This window comes from Micrasema longulum, unplaced genomic scaffold (genome assembly GCF_059751315.1).
Source record: "Micrasema longulum isolate JH-2025_06_02 unplaced genomic scaffold, ASM5975131v1 h1tg001946l, whole genome shotgun sequence".
Taxonomy (NCBI): domain Eukaryota; kingdom Metazoa; phylum Arthropoda; class Insecta; order Trichoptera; family Brachycentridae; genus Micrasema; species Micrasema longulum.
In genome coordinates, this window is record NW_028279120.1 from 8,134 (window position 1) to 21,239 (window position 13,106).

The 13,106-nt window shown below is 32.6% G+C and overlaps 1 protein-coding gene across 1 annotated transcript in view; it reads right to left on the reverse strand.

The window, feature by feature from the left end:
• Positions 1–649: 649 nt before the first annotated feature.
• Positions 650–13,106, reverse strand: part of LOC148273456 (potassium voltage-gated channel protein eag-like) — a gene marked incomplete at its 3' end in the record, with an annotated part of 231,435 nt that continues 218,978 nt past the window's right edge. Inside the window, 4 exon segments of the mRNA XM_088238688.1 lie at positions 650–849; positions 5,488–5,911; positions 7,739–8,134; positions 11,330–11,466. Of these exon segments, the coding sequence (XP_088094814.1) occupies positions 650–849; positions 5,488–5,911; positions 7,739–8,134; positions 11,330–11,466 (1,157 nt within the window).

The following is a 13,106-nucleotide window of genomic DNA, read 5'->3' on the forward strand; positions in this document are numbered from 1 at the left end:
GTCCTGAATATTACGCCTACTTAGGCGAAAGCGTTTGTTGGTTAATTTTAAAAAAATAAAACTTAACCAAGGAATCCTATTGATATTTTAATAAATATATTTAAAGAAATTATTAAACCTTGTTTTGGATAGCATTCTTTAGGTATAAAAGATTGTGGTTAAAAATATAATTGTGACTTGCATAGTAAAGGGAAGAAAGATTTAATTAAAAAATTAAAACAACTTTCCTAGTTTTTCAGCGTTTTATATGGAAACTTTACTATATAGTGCCTCCGCAAAGTAATACTTAGGATCTTTGACTAAGGCGCGGAAGGTTCTGAGATTCCCAGTGAGAACACAAAAATTGCATCAGATTTTTCTCAACTCAGGGTGTTCTGGTGTGTTGTGGTTCAAAAAAAACCCCAAGAGCACCACAAAATCAAAAGTATTATTATTTCCATAAAAGTGAAAAAAACGAGTAAGAAGGAATATGGTTGCTTACAAAATTTATGACATCGATGTTAAAAAACCTACGGTCAAAAACTTGGAAAGTGGTTGACATTCAATTTAAAGTTAAAATCACTAGAGTCAAAATATTGATTGTAAAGAGAGACGTTGTAAGGAAAGCACTCATCCACAAAGTACATTTTGTTTCGCTGACCTGATTTACCTTGTCCGTATCCAGCCCTTTGGTCATGGCCCAAGTGGAGACCACGTAGTCCATGACTCTTTCGCTTAAGGCCTTGGGGACCTCGTGCAGCTTCATGAACTCCCTGACGTTGTTCAACATGTCGTGGTATTTAGCCGTGGCGCTGGTCATTTGTTGGATAATGGTGGTCACGTGACCGAAGATTGTGGCGTACAGCAGGGCTACACATTTGGACTCATAGTAATTAGAATAAAGTGGAAATGAAAAATTAAGTTAATTTACTATAGGTGATAACTTTGTATATGTTTCTCAAGTTGTTCTGGAACATGTTTTTACAAAAAAAAAGTTAAGTTAAAGATGCTAGATTTAAAATACAAGAAGTGTACTGTAGTATGTCTAAATAAGAAGGCCAGTATAACCTTTTTTAAATTGACATTAAGATTCCCATTTTTTTGTGGAATTAGCTTATTTGACCGAAAATATGAGAAAAATACTGTAGTATCATAGTAACTGCAGTGTTTTTTTTGCTTTTTTACCCAATTGATTTTTAAAAAATACTGAAGTTTGTAGTGTATTTCGCTCAACGAAATATTAGAAATACATGAGTGAGATAGAAAACAATGTGGCTAAACCGCATTCACAACTCAAAACAGCCAAATTTAAACTTACGACGGTTTACTTCTGGGGTTGCGATATGTTGTTAAGAATGTAGTTTTTTAGAATTTTTATAAGAAAATTTCGGTTCCATAAAATGCGTTTAACTATTTCTGGATAGTTTAACCATTATTTTTTATTAATTGAGGAACCAAATATTAGTAGAAAACTACAAACAAACAAACAAACAAACCATCACGCCATTTCCTCGTAAGATAGACAGAGAGAATAGAACGTCATATCGCTCTATCTTTGCATACCAATCTAGCTTCCTCTACATTCATACATTTTTTCGTACACGCGCGCCGATTATTCCGATTTTTAACATGTCCATCTTCAAGTATTAATTAAATTTGATCATACCATGTCTTTCTCGGTCTTCCTTTGCTGTATCCATAAACATTTGCATTGTAAATATTTTTAGCCGTTCTTTCGCTGTCCATTCGCTCTACATGTCCAAACCAACGCAGAGCTCCTTTCTAAAGTTTGTCGATAATGCTTTTCTCAGCCTTACATAATGTACGGATCTCAATATTTGTGCAGATGCATAGATATGCGTAGATAGCTTTACCATACAGTCACCTGAGAGATTGCACTTCTACAGCATTAAGCCTACTTTCATCCCTGTTTTTCTAAGCCCATACTTTGCTCCCATACATCAGGGTCGGGACCAGGACTCTATGTTGAAGTGATAATTTTGCCTATTGCGACAAACATTAATTTGACAAGGTTGATTTAAGTGCACCACTCACTTTGTTCCCGGAACTCACCCTCCTTTCAAAATCTTGCTCAGTCATCCCATCACTAGTAAACATACTTCTCAGATAAACGAATTCCTCTTCTTGTTTTTGTATAACCCCAATCACAGTGACTTCACATTTAGTCAAACTTTCATTTCTTTCAAAAACTATCACATTCGATTTATCGACGTTCATCAGCAAATCGCTTCCCTTGCATACATCGTAGACTTTTGTTACCAAGTTACCAATTGCAGTTCCTATTTGATGTGTAGAAAATATTTTTCATTGATTTATTTTTAAAAACCCTGGTATGTTCAATTAAATTGATTGATTTTAATAAAAAATGTACCTACTTAAATAAACATGTTAAATTAAAAACATTAGGGGTCCAACAAAATAACGTGAATATTTTCACAAAAGTCATCACAAAAAAAAACATTAGTAAAAAATTACGATCATTCCAATATCCTAAAACAATGAAAACTGGCGAAATTGAATTGTTTTCAGAGAATATTGCTAAGCGAACGCCCAGTTTTGATTCATTTTAGAAATATGGAAACGGTAATTATTTTAGCTTTCAACTTCATAACCCAGAACAGGCAAAGAGTATAGATTGTGACAGATCTCTCACGGATCGTGATGAATCTGTTGCTTGAAACCCAGAGAAACTATTACAGGTGGGGCAATCAAACCAAAGTGTAAAAATACAAAAGAAACGTACTAAAATCACACACCAAAAACTAAATTATGTTTTTTTAAATAATGCGTTAAAGGAAAAATATAAAAAAGAGAAGAAGCAAATCACTCATTAAACGCAAAATAAAACGTAATAAAAACAGAATTTATGAGAATACATTAACGGATTCGATAAATAACAGAAGAAGTCTAAATCATTGTAACACATGTGGACATCTTTATCGGTCTGTTTGGGAATATTAGCTGTGACTACTTCTGTCTTAAGCAGTAATTTATTCATGTCAGGCGCGTGCTTTTAGTAAAGTAGGGTTCACACGAGGACAAGGCAACATTGTCTTCTCCTGACATCGGACCTGTTGTCCTAGTGTGACCAGAAACTTGTAGAACAAGACAATGGAACGAGACTCCTAGAGATTGACGGCAGGTTATCTCCGCCGGATAATGGATTTACCTACACCGCGCACGGCCGTATTGTCCTCGTGGGAACCGGAACAAATTACCAAATTAATATGTATCGGAGTATATAGGCAAACATGACTGCTTATGGCGCATCAAATACCCAATATATGGGGACAAACAATGCAGAGAAAACGCAACGGGAGCAATTGTTACTGCTAGAGGAATCCACATTTTTTTTTAAATATTTTTTAATTCGTCCTCCAAGAACATTTTTCGCGAACACGCTCGTTACGCACGTCGGCGTCGTTATTAATTCATTTTTGCAGCGTTCCACGTTTGGATTGGGGTCAAATTATTGTATTGTCTCATTTTTCAATCCTGTGCGGTCAATACTATTTGTGAAGCTGTAAAACAACAACATTGGCCTGTCTATTTTAATATAACTGAAGGAATCTCTCAATCGAATATTAAAAAGATGACTTTTAATGCTCTTCTTGATGCTTGGCAATCGCGATTGGAATTTTCCCCTTCAGGGAGGGTTACCTTTCTTTTTTTTCCTTCAATTCGTCAGCGCTTAGAATCTTCTTGAGTTGTCCTTGATCACTAGACTACGCAGTTTTCATCAGGTCATAGTAAATTTAATCAAAAATGATTTGTTTAAAATATTATTGACGTCTCTTTGTGCTGCTGCGGATATCCTAACCAATTTTCTGAACACATCCTGTGGTCTTGTCCTTTTCTCCTTCTCTATGATAACCGAATGGAGCTTCTCGCTACTATCCGCGGCCCTGTTATAGGTCCAGTCAGATATACAGATCTGGTGGCTTCCAAAAAAAATTCAAGGCTTTTCAAAAGTTTTGTAATCATTTCGGCGAATTGATCATGTCCAATCAATTTAATCCCAGTCAGTAAATAATTCACTTCCCTCTTTTTCCTATCTAATAAAGTACATATTATGTACTTCTGGATTACTTTCTTTCAACACAAAAATGCTAAGGCTACCAGATTTCACAGAGCTCTTTCGGGCAGCTTTTCAACAACGCTTCGGGCAGCTTTGGGCAGCGTTTGACAACGAGCAAATTTTCCGTGGATGTGGGCACCGCCAAGGAGACTTATGTCCTCAGATGCGGTGTGCGGTATGTGGTGGGCAAGCTGTCTATTTTAATGTTCTCGGTGAACCCCACATAAGAGTGAAAGCCGTGGTTGCAGCCGTGAGAATTTAATCAAACCAGGATTATTTTTTTCCGCTTTGACATTATCGCTTCTGGAGGTCATCTGAAGAGAGATGCAAGTCGTTTAGCCGGACTCCTTTCAAAAGGTTTGGTTACTTCGACTTGTTTTTGCAAAATTCATATCTTTAAATACCTACCTCCACCTTTTTTGTAAACGCAGCCTAAACGGGTTAAAATACGCATTTTTACTCAGGGAAAAAAAATGCTAGTGAACCATGTATAAAAAATATTTTTTCATTGAAATCTGTACTATACGTTTAAACAAATTGAACGTATTTATGCAAAAAGCAGCCAGTCCACAATTAAAAAAAAAATGACATTGATGTTATCGAGTGCAGGAATGTCAATTCTATGTTCTGCTTAAAACAGCCAAACTGCTTTTGTACAAAAAACTGTATTAATCACCTTCTGAAAATGGTGTCTATCAAAAAAAAAGCATTTCTCAATTTGCAGAAAACATCCACAACACTAGAAAAATCTTATGGTTTCTTAAAAATCATTAAAACTGGTCAAATATATAATTATATTCTTGTTTGTAATATAAAAAAAAACTCATGTATTCATTGTTTATCATTTGTTAAAGTCAAAAACATTCCAACTGTTGTTTAGATTTGATAATCCACTCATTTCACAAAAGTGCTTTTATCTCAGTTTCATTTTTATATGGCTGACTGCTTTCTGCATAACTACTTTCAATAATTACCTTCAACTCCAAATTCATCTCCTTTTTCAGTACACTACAACCTGATTTTATTCACATTGATTGTCAATATGGATCCAGCTGTTTTTAGTACTCATTTTCTCTAAGCTTTAACCAAAAATACTTGTGATTTAAACTTGTAACATCTCTATTAGTATAACTTTGTCATGTCAGAATTCCGTTAAACTTTAAACTCATATTTAAAGAAAATGATTGTTTCATTAAAATTAATCTATCTTTTTTCTTTGTAACTCAATGAATAATATAAGTAGATGCAAATTTGATTATTAAAACCACAATATAGTTTTTTTGTTCAAAATAGACATATTCATAAAAATATCCACATATTACAATGATTTAGCGATACGATAATAACAAAACCAAAACGACTGGCACACCTGCAACGTTTTTACAAATAACAGAAGTACCAATCCCCACCTGCTATGATCATCATGCAGATGGTAAAGATCTTCTCATTATCCGTCTCCGCGGCTACATTGCCAAAGCCAACAGAAGTCATACATGTCATGGTAAAGTAGAGCGCTGTCACATACATAGTCTTCCTGGTAGGGCCGTTGATAAGTTCCAAACCATTAGACTCGTTGGACCAGATGTAGTTATAAGGACTTTGCGTGATGTTAGCCAGCTTCCAGAGCCAGCTGTATTGGACGCCGTTGTCTGCGTCGTTTCTTCCTATGGAGTACCAGATGCAGGCGAGCCAGTGAGCCACCAACATGTAGAAGCAGAGGAGAAGTATGAGCATGGCTGCTCCATATTCCAGGTACCGATCCAACTTCCTAACGACTCTTCCAAGCCGAAGAAGACGGACCACTTTTAATGCGCTGAATAGACTGCCAATACCCTGGAAAATTATAAAACAATTTTTATTTTCCGCTTTAGTATAATTAAACGCTAAGATATCAGTCTGTTCAAGAAACGATTTAAAATTGAGATTCAGAGCTGTTTACGTTATTTATTAACTTATTTATTTATTTTAAATATGACCTAAACCAATGACAACAGTTAAGTGAAGAAACATATATACAAGAAACTGAATAACTGTGTAAAGTGGCCACTTAAACCAGCCAATGACAGGTCATAAGCCCTGTAAATGCCTTGACTTCCATATTCCCTTATTTAAGGTATTCTCCATCCCTGTTGTAATTTGAAAATCTTAATGTCCCCCGAGGGGGTGAAATCCAGTCTTTTGTCTACGAACATTTGGACAAACTCAAATATTGTAATGAAACCAACTGGTCCAAGAAGAAGTTTAAAAATTGAAAAATTGTTTTAAGGCGTTGCCTAGTATGTGAAATAATTCAGTCAGATGAATCTCTTCGCAACAATAAAGGTTTCAGCTCTTTAACTTTACTAAAATCCACAAATGGAAAAATTGAAGAAATATGGATGGTCAAACATAGGCAAAATGGTGAATGTTACACAGTGTGTAAAGTGGCCACTTAAACCAGCCAATGACAGGTCATAAGCCCTGTAAATGCCTTGACTTCCATATTCCCTTATTTTAGGTATTCTCCATCCCTGTTGTAATTTGTTAATAAAACTATGTAGCAAAGACAAACAAGGGCAATAAAATAACAGTATACAATGTATATTATAATAATTACTTCTATTTATTGACTTGGTGTTTATTTTGTAAAATTTCGTATTAAAAATTTTATATTTATTTTTATTTATTTACTTAAAGGCAGTTTTTTACACATTATTTGAGACATAAGTCCCAACTCCATGGGACTTAAAGTCCTATGTTGAGTTGGGAGCAGAAATTACACATGAGTTTATCATCATAAATATTGAATAGGATCAGAAATATAACAATAATTATTGTAACATTAAAATTAAACGCTGATTTGAGTCATATAAAAATAAGAAATATAAAATTCCAACTAATGCTGAACTGAGTATGTTCATTTCATTATTACTCAAGTACCCAGAATGGTATAACTACCTAGGGATCTTCAGTTCATTTGATCTTCACATTCGTCTAAAAATGCCCTAACAACGCAAAACAATTATACGAATTTTTGTTATTGTGTTTAAAAAGAAAATAAACGATTTTTAGTGGACTCAAATCAGATTTTGATTTTAATATTAAATTTATCGCTACTATTTTCATTTTACACATCTACCATCATTATTATTTGGCTCTTTAAAGAGTTTTAACATGAAAACTGTTTTTATCGTGTCTAAATGTTTGTAAACACGGCTGAATTCCACCCTCTTAGAGAGTTATCAAGGATTTTTTTTTGCAAAAAGAGGAAAAACATTTTTGAGACAGGAATATGGAGGTCAACGCATTTACTTGACTTAAAACCGGTCATTGGCTGGTTTAATTTATCACTTTACAAACGTGTATTATTCCCCATTCTGCCTTTGTTGAACAAATATGATAGGCCATGCACCCTGAAAATGCATTGACTTTAGTATTCTCTTATCAGAACGGTGCCCTCAGTGGTGTAGTCGTTTAAACTATTGACTCAGGCACGGGAGGTTCCGGGTTTAATTCCCGGTGAGAACGCAAAAAAAATAATTTGTTTCAATCGTGGGTGTTCTGTGCCGTATTTTTGCGTCCTGGGCTGTTGTGATGCAATTTTTTTTTTCAAAAATAATAATGATACAAAATAAATACAGTTAATGACCTTTCGGGCAATTAAATTAAATTTAAACTTACTTCTTCGTCGTGGTCAAATGCGTTGAATACATCATACGGCAGACAGGACAGCAGATCGATGACAAACCAGGACTTTAAATAATTCATCCTGATGACTTTAGGATCGCTTACAACTTCTCCTCCGGGTCCAACAAACGTTGTATGGAAGTTTAAAACAATATCAATGAAGAATATCACATCAACAATAGAATCTACAACAAGTAAGGAGACGTCTTCACTCGTCTTGTTCTTAAAGGCAACATTGTATGGTACCATAATGGCTGTATAGAAAGTTAAACATAAAATTATCCAATCCCAAATAGCTTTAAAAGCACAGTAATGCAACAATATGTGAGGGGGGGTCTTGGGAGCTTCTTGTCTATATTGGGGCATAACATCTGAATTGAGGCTCATAACCTTTAATATTTTAATTTTATCGTTTATCCAGTTAATTTTTTTATAAAATTAAAAAGATTTGATTAGTTAATTAATTAAAATTAATAATTAAAATAAATTAATTAATTTATTAATTAATAATTAATAAATTAATTAATAATTAATTAAATAAATTAATTAAAAAGATTTGATTGTTAATATAAACCACAAACCCACAGCAGCATAAAAGAAGAAAAAAAAAGATTATTAGGCTACAAATCATATAAAATTACATCACAAATGTTTTACGCATTTTAAAGCAATGGTTTTCTAAGAGCGGTGCCGTCAAATAGAGGCCGTCACACAACGGTGAAGAACGCCATTAAATCATTTGATGTGCAAACTAGATACGGCTGGTTTCCTAGAGAGTATTAATTGCAAGCAGAACGACAAACAGCGGTGTCGTAATTACGGACAAGACAATGTGACAATCTGCAAATCTGCAGGACGGCCGTCATAAAAGTTCAAAGTGCTTGGGGAAAAAAATCTCGTATGGCGGCGAGCATTTTTGTGTCTGAAAATGAGTGCAAACGTGATTTGGACTGTTAAAAATCAAGAAATAATTGTCGATTTTGTAAGAAAATTAACACCTCAACTTGAAATGCACTTCTGTATAGCATAATTTTAAACATATCGGTTTTCTCCAAACGAAAGTTTTCAACATCCGATTACTCGCTACTTTCCAAATGTACCTACCTTTAATGTTTAGTTTTTCTAGATTGTCTTTTTTCCGTTGTAGTACGGCATAGTTTTATAAACATAAGATGATATAATTAGTTTATCTCGGCTTCTAGATAACGGCACTGCTCTTTTTAAGTAGACATCTCTAGTCATCGTTAAGATGACCGTTTTGTTTCGCCCATTGCGCATCACGGCCTATCATCCCTTTCTTAGAAAACCATAGCCTAACCCTTTGATCCCTGAACATAGATTTGGTAAAGAGTTTTTTTTTTCAAATTATTTTATTTATGGCCAGAAAATATATATATATTTTTTTAACTCTTTAAATAATAATAAATCAAAAAGACAATTTTTTTACCGTTAAGAAAATGCAACATAAAAAGTTGATATTGTTCGATCAATATATTTACAAAAATTAATTAAATACCGACATTATAATCCAACCACAAAAAGAAATGAAAAATAAAACACATAAAATACAAATTCAAAATGATGGCAGGTCGGTTTTATATTTTTGTACAACAAACTAACTATTTTAAAGCTATAATGTAGGTTCGGTATGATGGTTTAATTAGTGTCCTGGCGAAGAGACGGGTACGTCTCGAAACCGTTAGGCATAGAAAAGTCTATTGTGTAAACATATTAAATAATATTTAATATACTTGCTGTAATAGCAAAATTATAATGTTAACGTTTGTAAAGAAGTTGTAATTTTACGCAACCAAACGGACGACAGCTCTACGCCTACGCAAACTGGTCCCCTGGAGTCATTTTTTGGAGCGAAATATTTCGAAATGGCCGAAACTACTTAAACATGCCCAAATTTGCACCGGCGGTGTTTAGTTACATTCAATGCATTATCATATAAGAGATATATGAGTTATTTTACACCAGGTTACATTTTTACCGTCAGGCAGCAAAGGGCTTTAGAAAAATGGGAGGAATTTGATTTAATTTATTAATGTTATGTCTCTAAAAATGAATTTTAAAAAAACTTAATTTCATATGTTATTTTCTGTGCGAAAAAACAACAAACAACATATTGGTTCTTCGCAAATCTTATTTCCAACTGCAAAAACAAAAACTCTTACTTTCTATCGTGCATGGAAAAGTTTTTAGCGACTATGAAATTTTTACCGTTGTACGGGGATTATTTTTACTTTTACTCCAAAACTTAGCAGTTTACGTATTTTATACTCAAGTTAAAAATTCTGAGAGACTACTGTTAACATAATTAGGTACTACATTACATTAACCTTGGCGTTCAGATTTTGAAAATAAGCATTTGAGCTCATTTTATTTGCCAAATATTTCAATTTTCACACCATTTCCTGTCTTAAATTAATTGAAGTCTTAAATTACTTGTAAAAAAATGGGAATTTGGTTGTAACAGAGTGAGATTTGAACCTCAAACTTTTGGTACGTAAGTCCACTACACTACCCGATTCTAAATGTGTGTACATCTTATGTGAGGCACTTAAAAATTGAAAATAGCCTTGTGGGTTTTGACACCACTTATATATTTTTTTAAACTTTTTTTTTTTTAATTTTGAAATTAATAACGGTGTAAAATTATAATTTTTACAAAAACTTTACTTTAAATATTTTTCTTACAAATAACAGATTTTAAATGAGTATTTTTAATAGGGCGACCATAAAAAAAATACGCAGTTTTTCCTAAATTCCCATTAAATTTTTTCCGATGTGTAGTAAATGTAATTGCATTTTGACTATGAGGATTTAACTCTCTGCAACAATTCCTTAATGCTAAATCAATGATCTGATTCAATCAGGGACTTTAATATGTCATCATTAAATTTTAAAGACCATCCAGATTTAGGTGCATTTTAAATTTCAAATGCCCGATTTAAATTTTGAAACAAAAATTGATGTCTATGTGCTGTAAACATTTCAATGACGTTAGTCGCCATGCTGCCATTAGCCCTGATCGAAAAATGCAACATGCAGTTCTTGAGAGTGTTCTTTGTTAATTTCTGGTTTGGACATTTACCTTAATGATAATATAATATTTTTTTTACTTAATAATGTCAAACAATAGTTTGAAGCGAAAAAAGCTTACGGACACGTTTACTTCACTGAGTCTGAACACAAATTGCACTAGAACAGGTCATAAAGTAAACGATTTTTTATAGTTCTTTTAATGTATTTTAATCGCGATTTGATCATTTTTAAATGCCTCACGGGCGTTAGAAAATTAAGGCTGAAAAATATTTTTTAAGTTCTAAAAGTCATAATAGTCCCATTAAGTCCTTTCCACATATTTATTCAATATATTTATGATTTGTATTACAAGATTACTTAATACAACATGCCAAATTTACTAAAAATTTTGATTTGAAATTTTATTTTACTAATTGAGTTATTTTTTTAAAACAACAAAAATTTTTAACACGAACGAACAAATTATGATTTAAAAACAAGAAATAAAATTGAACTTAAAACTATTGAAGAGTAAAAAGGGGCATTTACACTGACATGGTTGAAGCTGACGTGGGCAAGGTGGGTCTGCTTAGCCGGGTCCTTCAAGTTGGGCAGGTGAGATGAGAATTGTGACACCAGTACCGATCTGCTCCTCGTGACAGATCTGGCGAGCTTGGCGAACTTTGAAAGACCTGAAATTCCGAAAAAAAATTGTAAACATTTTGGTTTTTTTTAACATGAATTTTTTAAGAATAAGTTATAAGAATAATGTATTGAAATTTTATATCGCTGATTATGCTCAATTATACTTGTTAATATCTTTCAAAATCAATTATACACTGTGCTTGCTTACTTGCTTACTACACAATTACTTCTTAGGAACATTGGAAAATTAAAAGTGTTATCTTCAATGATCTATAAAGTAAAATCAAACATTCGTTTAAATTATTTTTAAAACATGTTCAATCACATGTCACCTACGAAAATACCTCAAATTTCCATACAAATATTTACATTTTCTTAGAGAAAATTATATTTTACTTTAAAAACAATATATATCGAACTAGCTTGAAACAAATGAACTAAAACTGGATGATGAAAAAACTCAATTTATGGAAATAGGAAGAAAAAAACTGAGCATATTGATGAATGTGTTATGGATGGCGAAACTATTAAGAAAGTGGATTGAATAAAGTATTTGGGTATTATATAAGATTTGAATTTAACTTTGAATGCAAACTTTAAGCATTTAAAAAAAATATTTCTCGTAGATTGAGAAATAAATAATATATAAATACGACATAACTCATAGATAAAAATATTACTATCCACATATAGTTTACACATATAAATTACTCTACAGTATGAATTTTAGCCAATGACATGAATTCAAATAAATTGGGAGTACTTTGAAATAGCTCCATGAAACTAAAGAAAGGTACTACTACCATCACGCCATTTCTCCGTAGGGGTAGGCAGAGAGAATCGAGCGCCACACACGTCTATCCTGGCATAGATTCCTAGCTTTTTTTACATTCATACATATTGTCATACATGCCCTTCGGTTCTGTCTGCTTTGACATGACCAGACTTAAGGTTTTGGAAAGGGAGATATAATAAAATAAAAAACTACGAGAAAAAATCAATCAGATACCAATAAAAAAGAGACTGGTATTGTTTTTTATGATTATTTGAGTTTTTTATTGTTTATTATGATAATGATAATTAGAGTAATTGGATTAATTACGTTTTTTTTATTGTTATTATTGTGTTAACTTTGTTAAATAGCTAATCTTAGGCATGTTTCACATTTTATAAAATGTTTTCCTCGGCATGGGACACCCCAGTGAATGAACATTATTCTGTATAAAAAAAGAATACCAAAAATTTAAAAGCATAAGTACATAAATAAATTAATATGGAATTAATAATTCTATGCTGATATAAATATGTAAAAATTTTGGTTCCGTATTTTTGTGGTCGCAAATTTCGGAAAGTAATCGCAAGATTGACTCAAAATTTTTTTAAATTATTGCATTTTAGTAGAAAAGTGTTTCTTTATTCTTTTTATTAGGAAGTTTTAACGAAAACGGAACATTCTATGAGTTTTAAATTGACTCGTAATTTGTAGTTAACAAGTACTGAATGACAGTTTGACTTAGTGCTGTCATTTTGCCTATTATAGCCAAAGTTACAAAACTTAATTTTCCGTACAACTAAGAATAAAAAAAAAATGATAGGATATGAAAATCGAATTATATCTAAAAAATTACATTACTAATTTCGATGATTGTTTTTTTGTCACAGCGAAGCGTGGCCGGCTTCAGCTAGT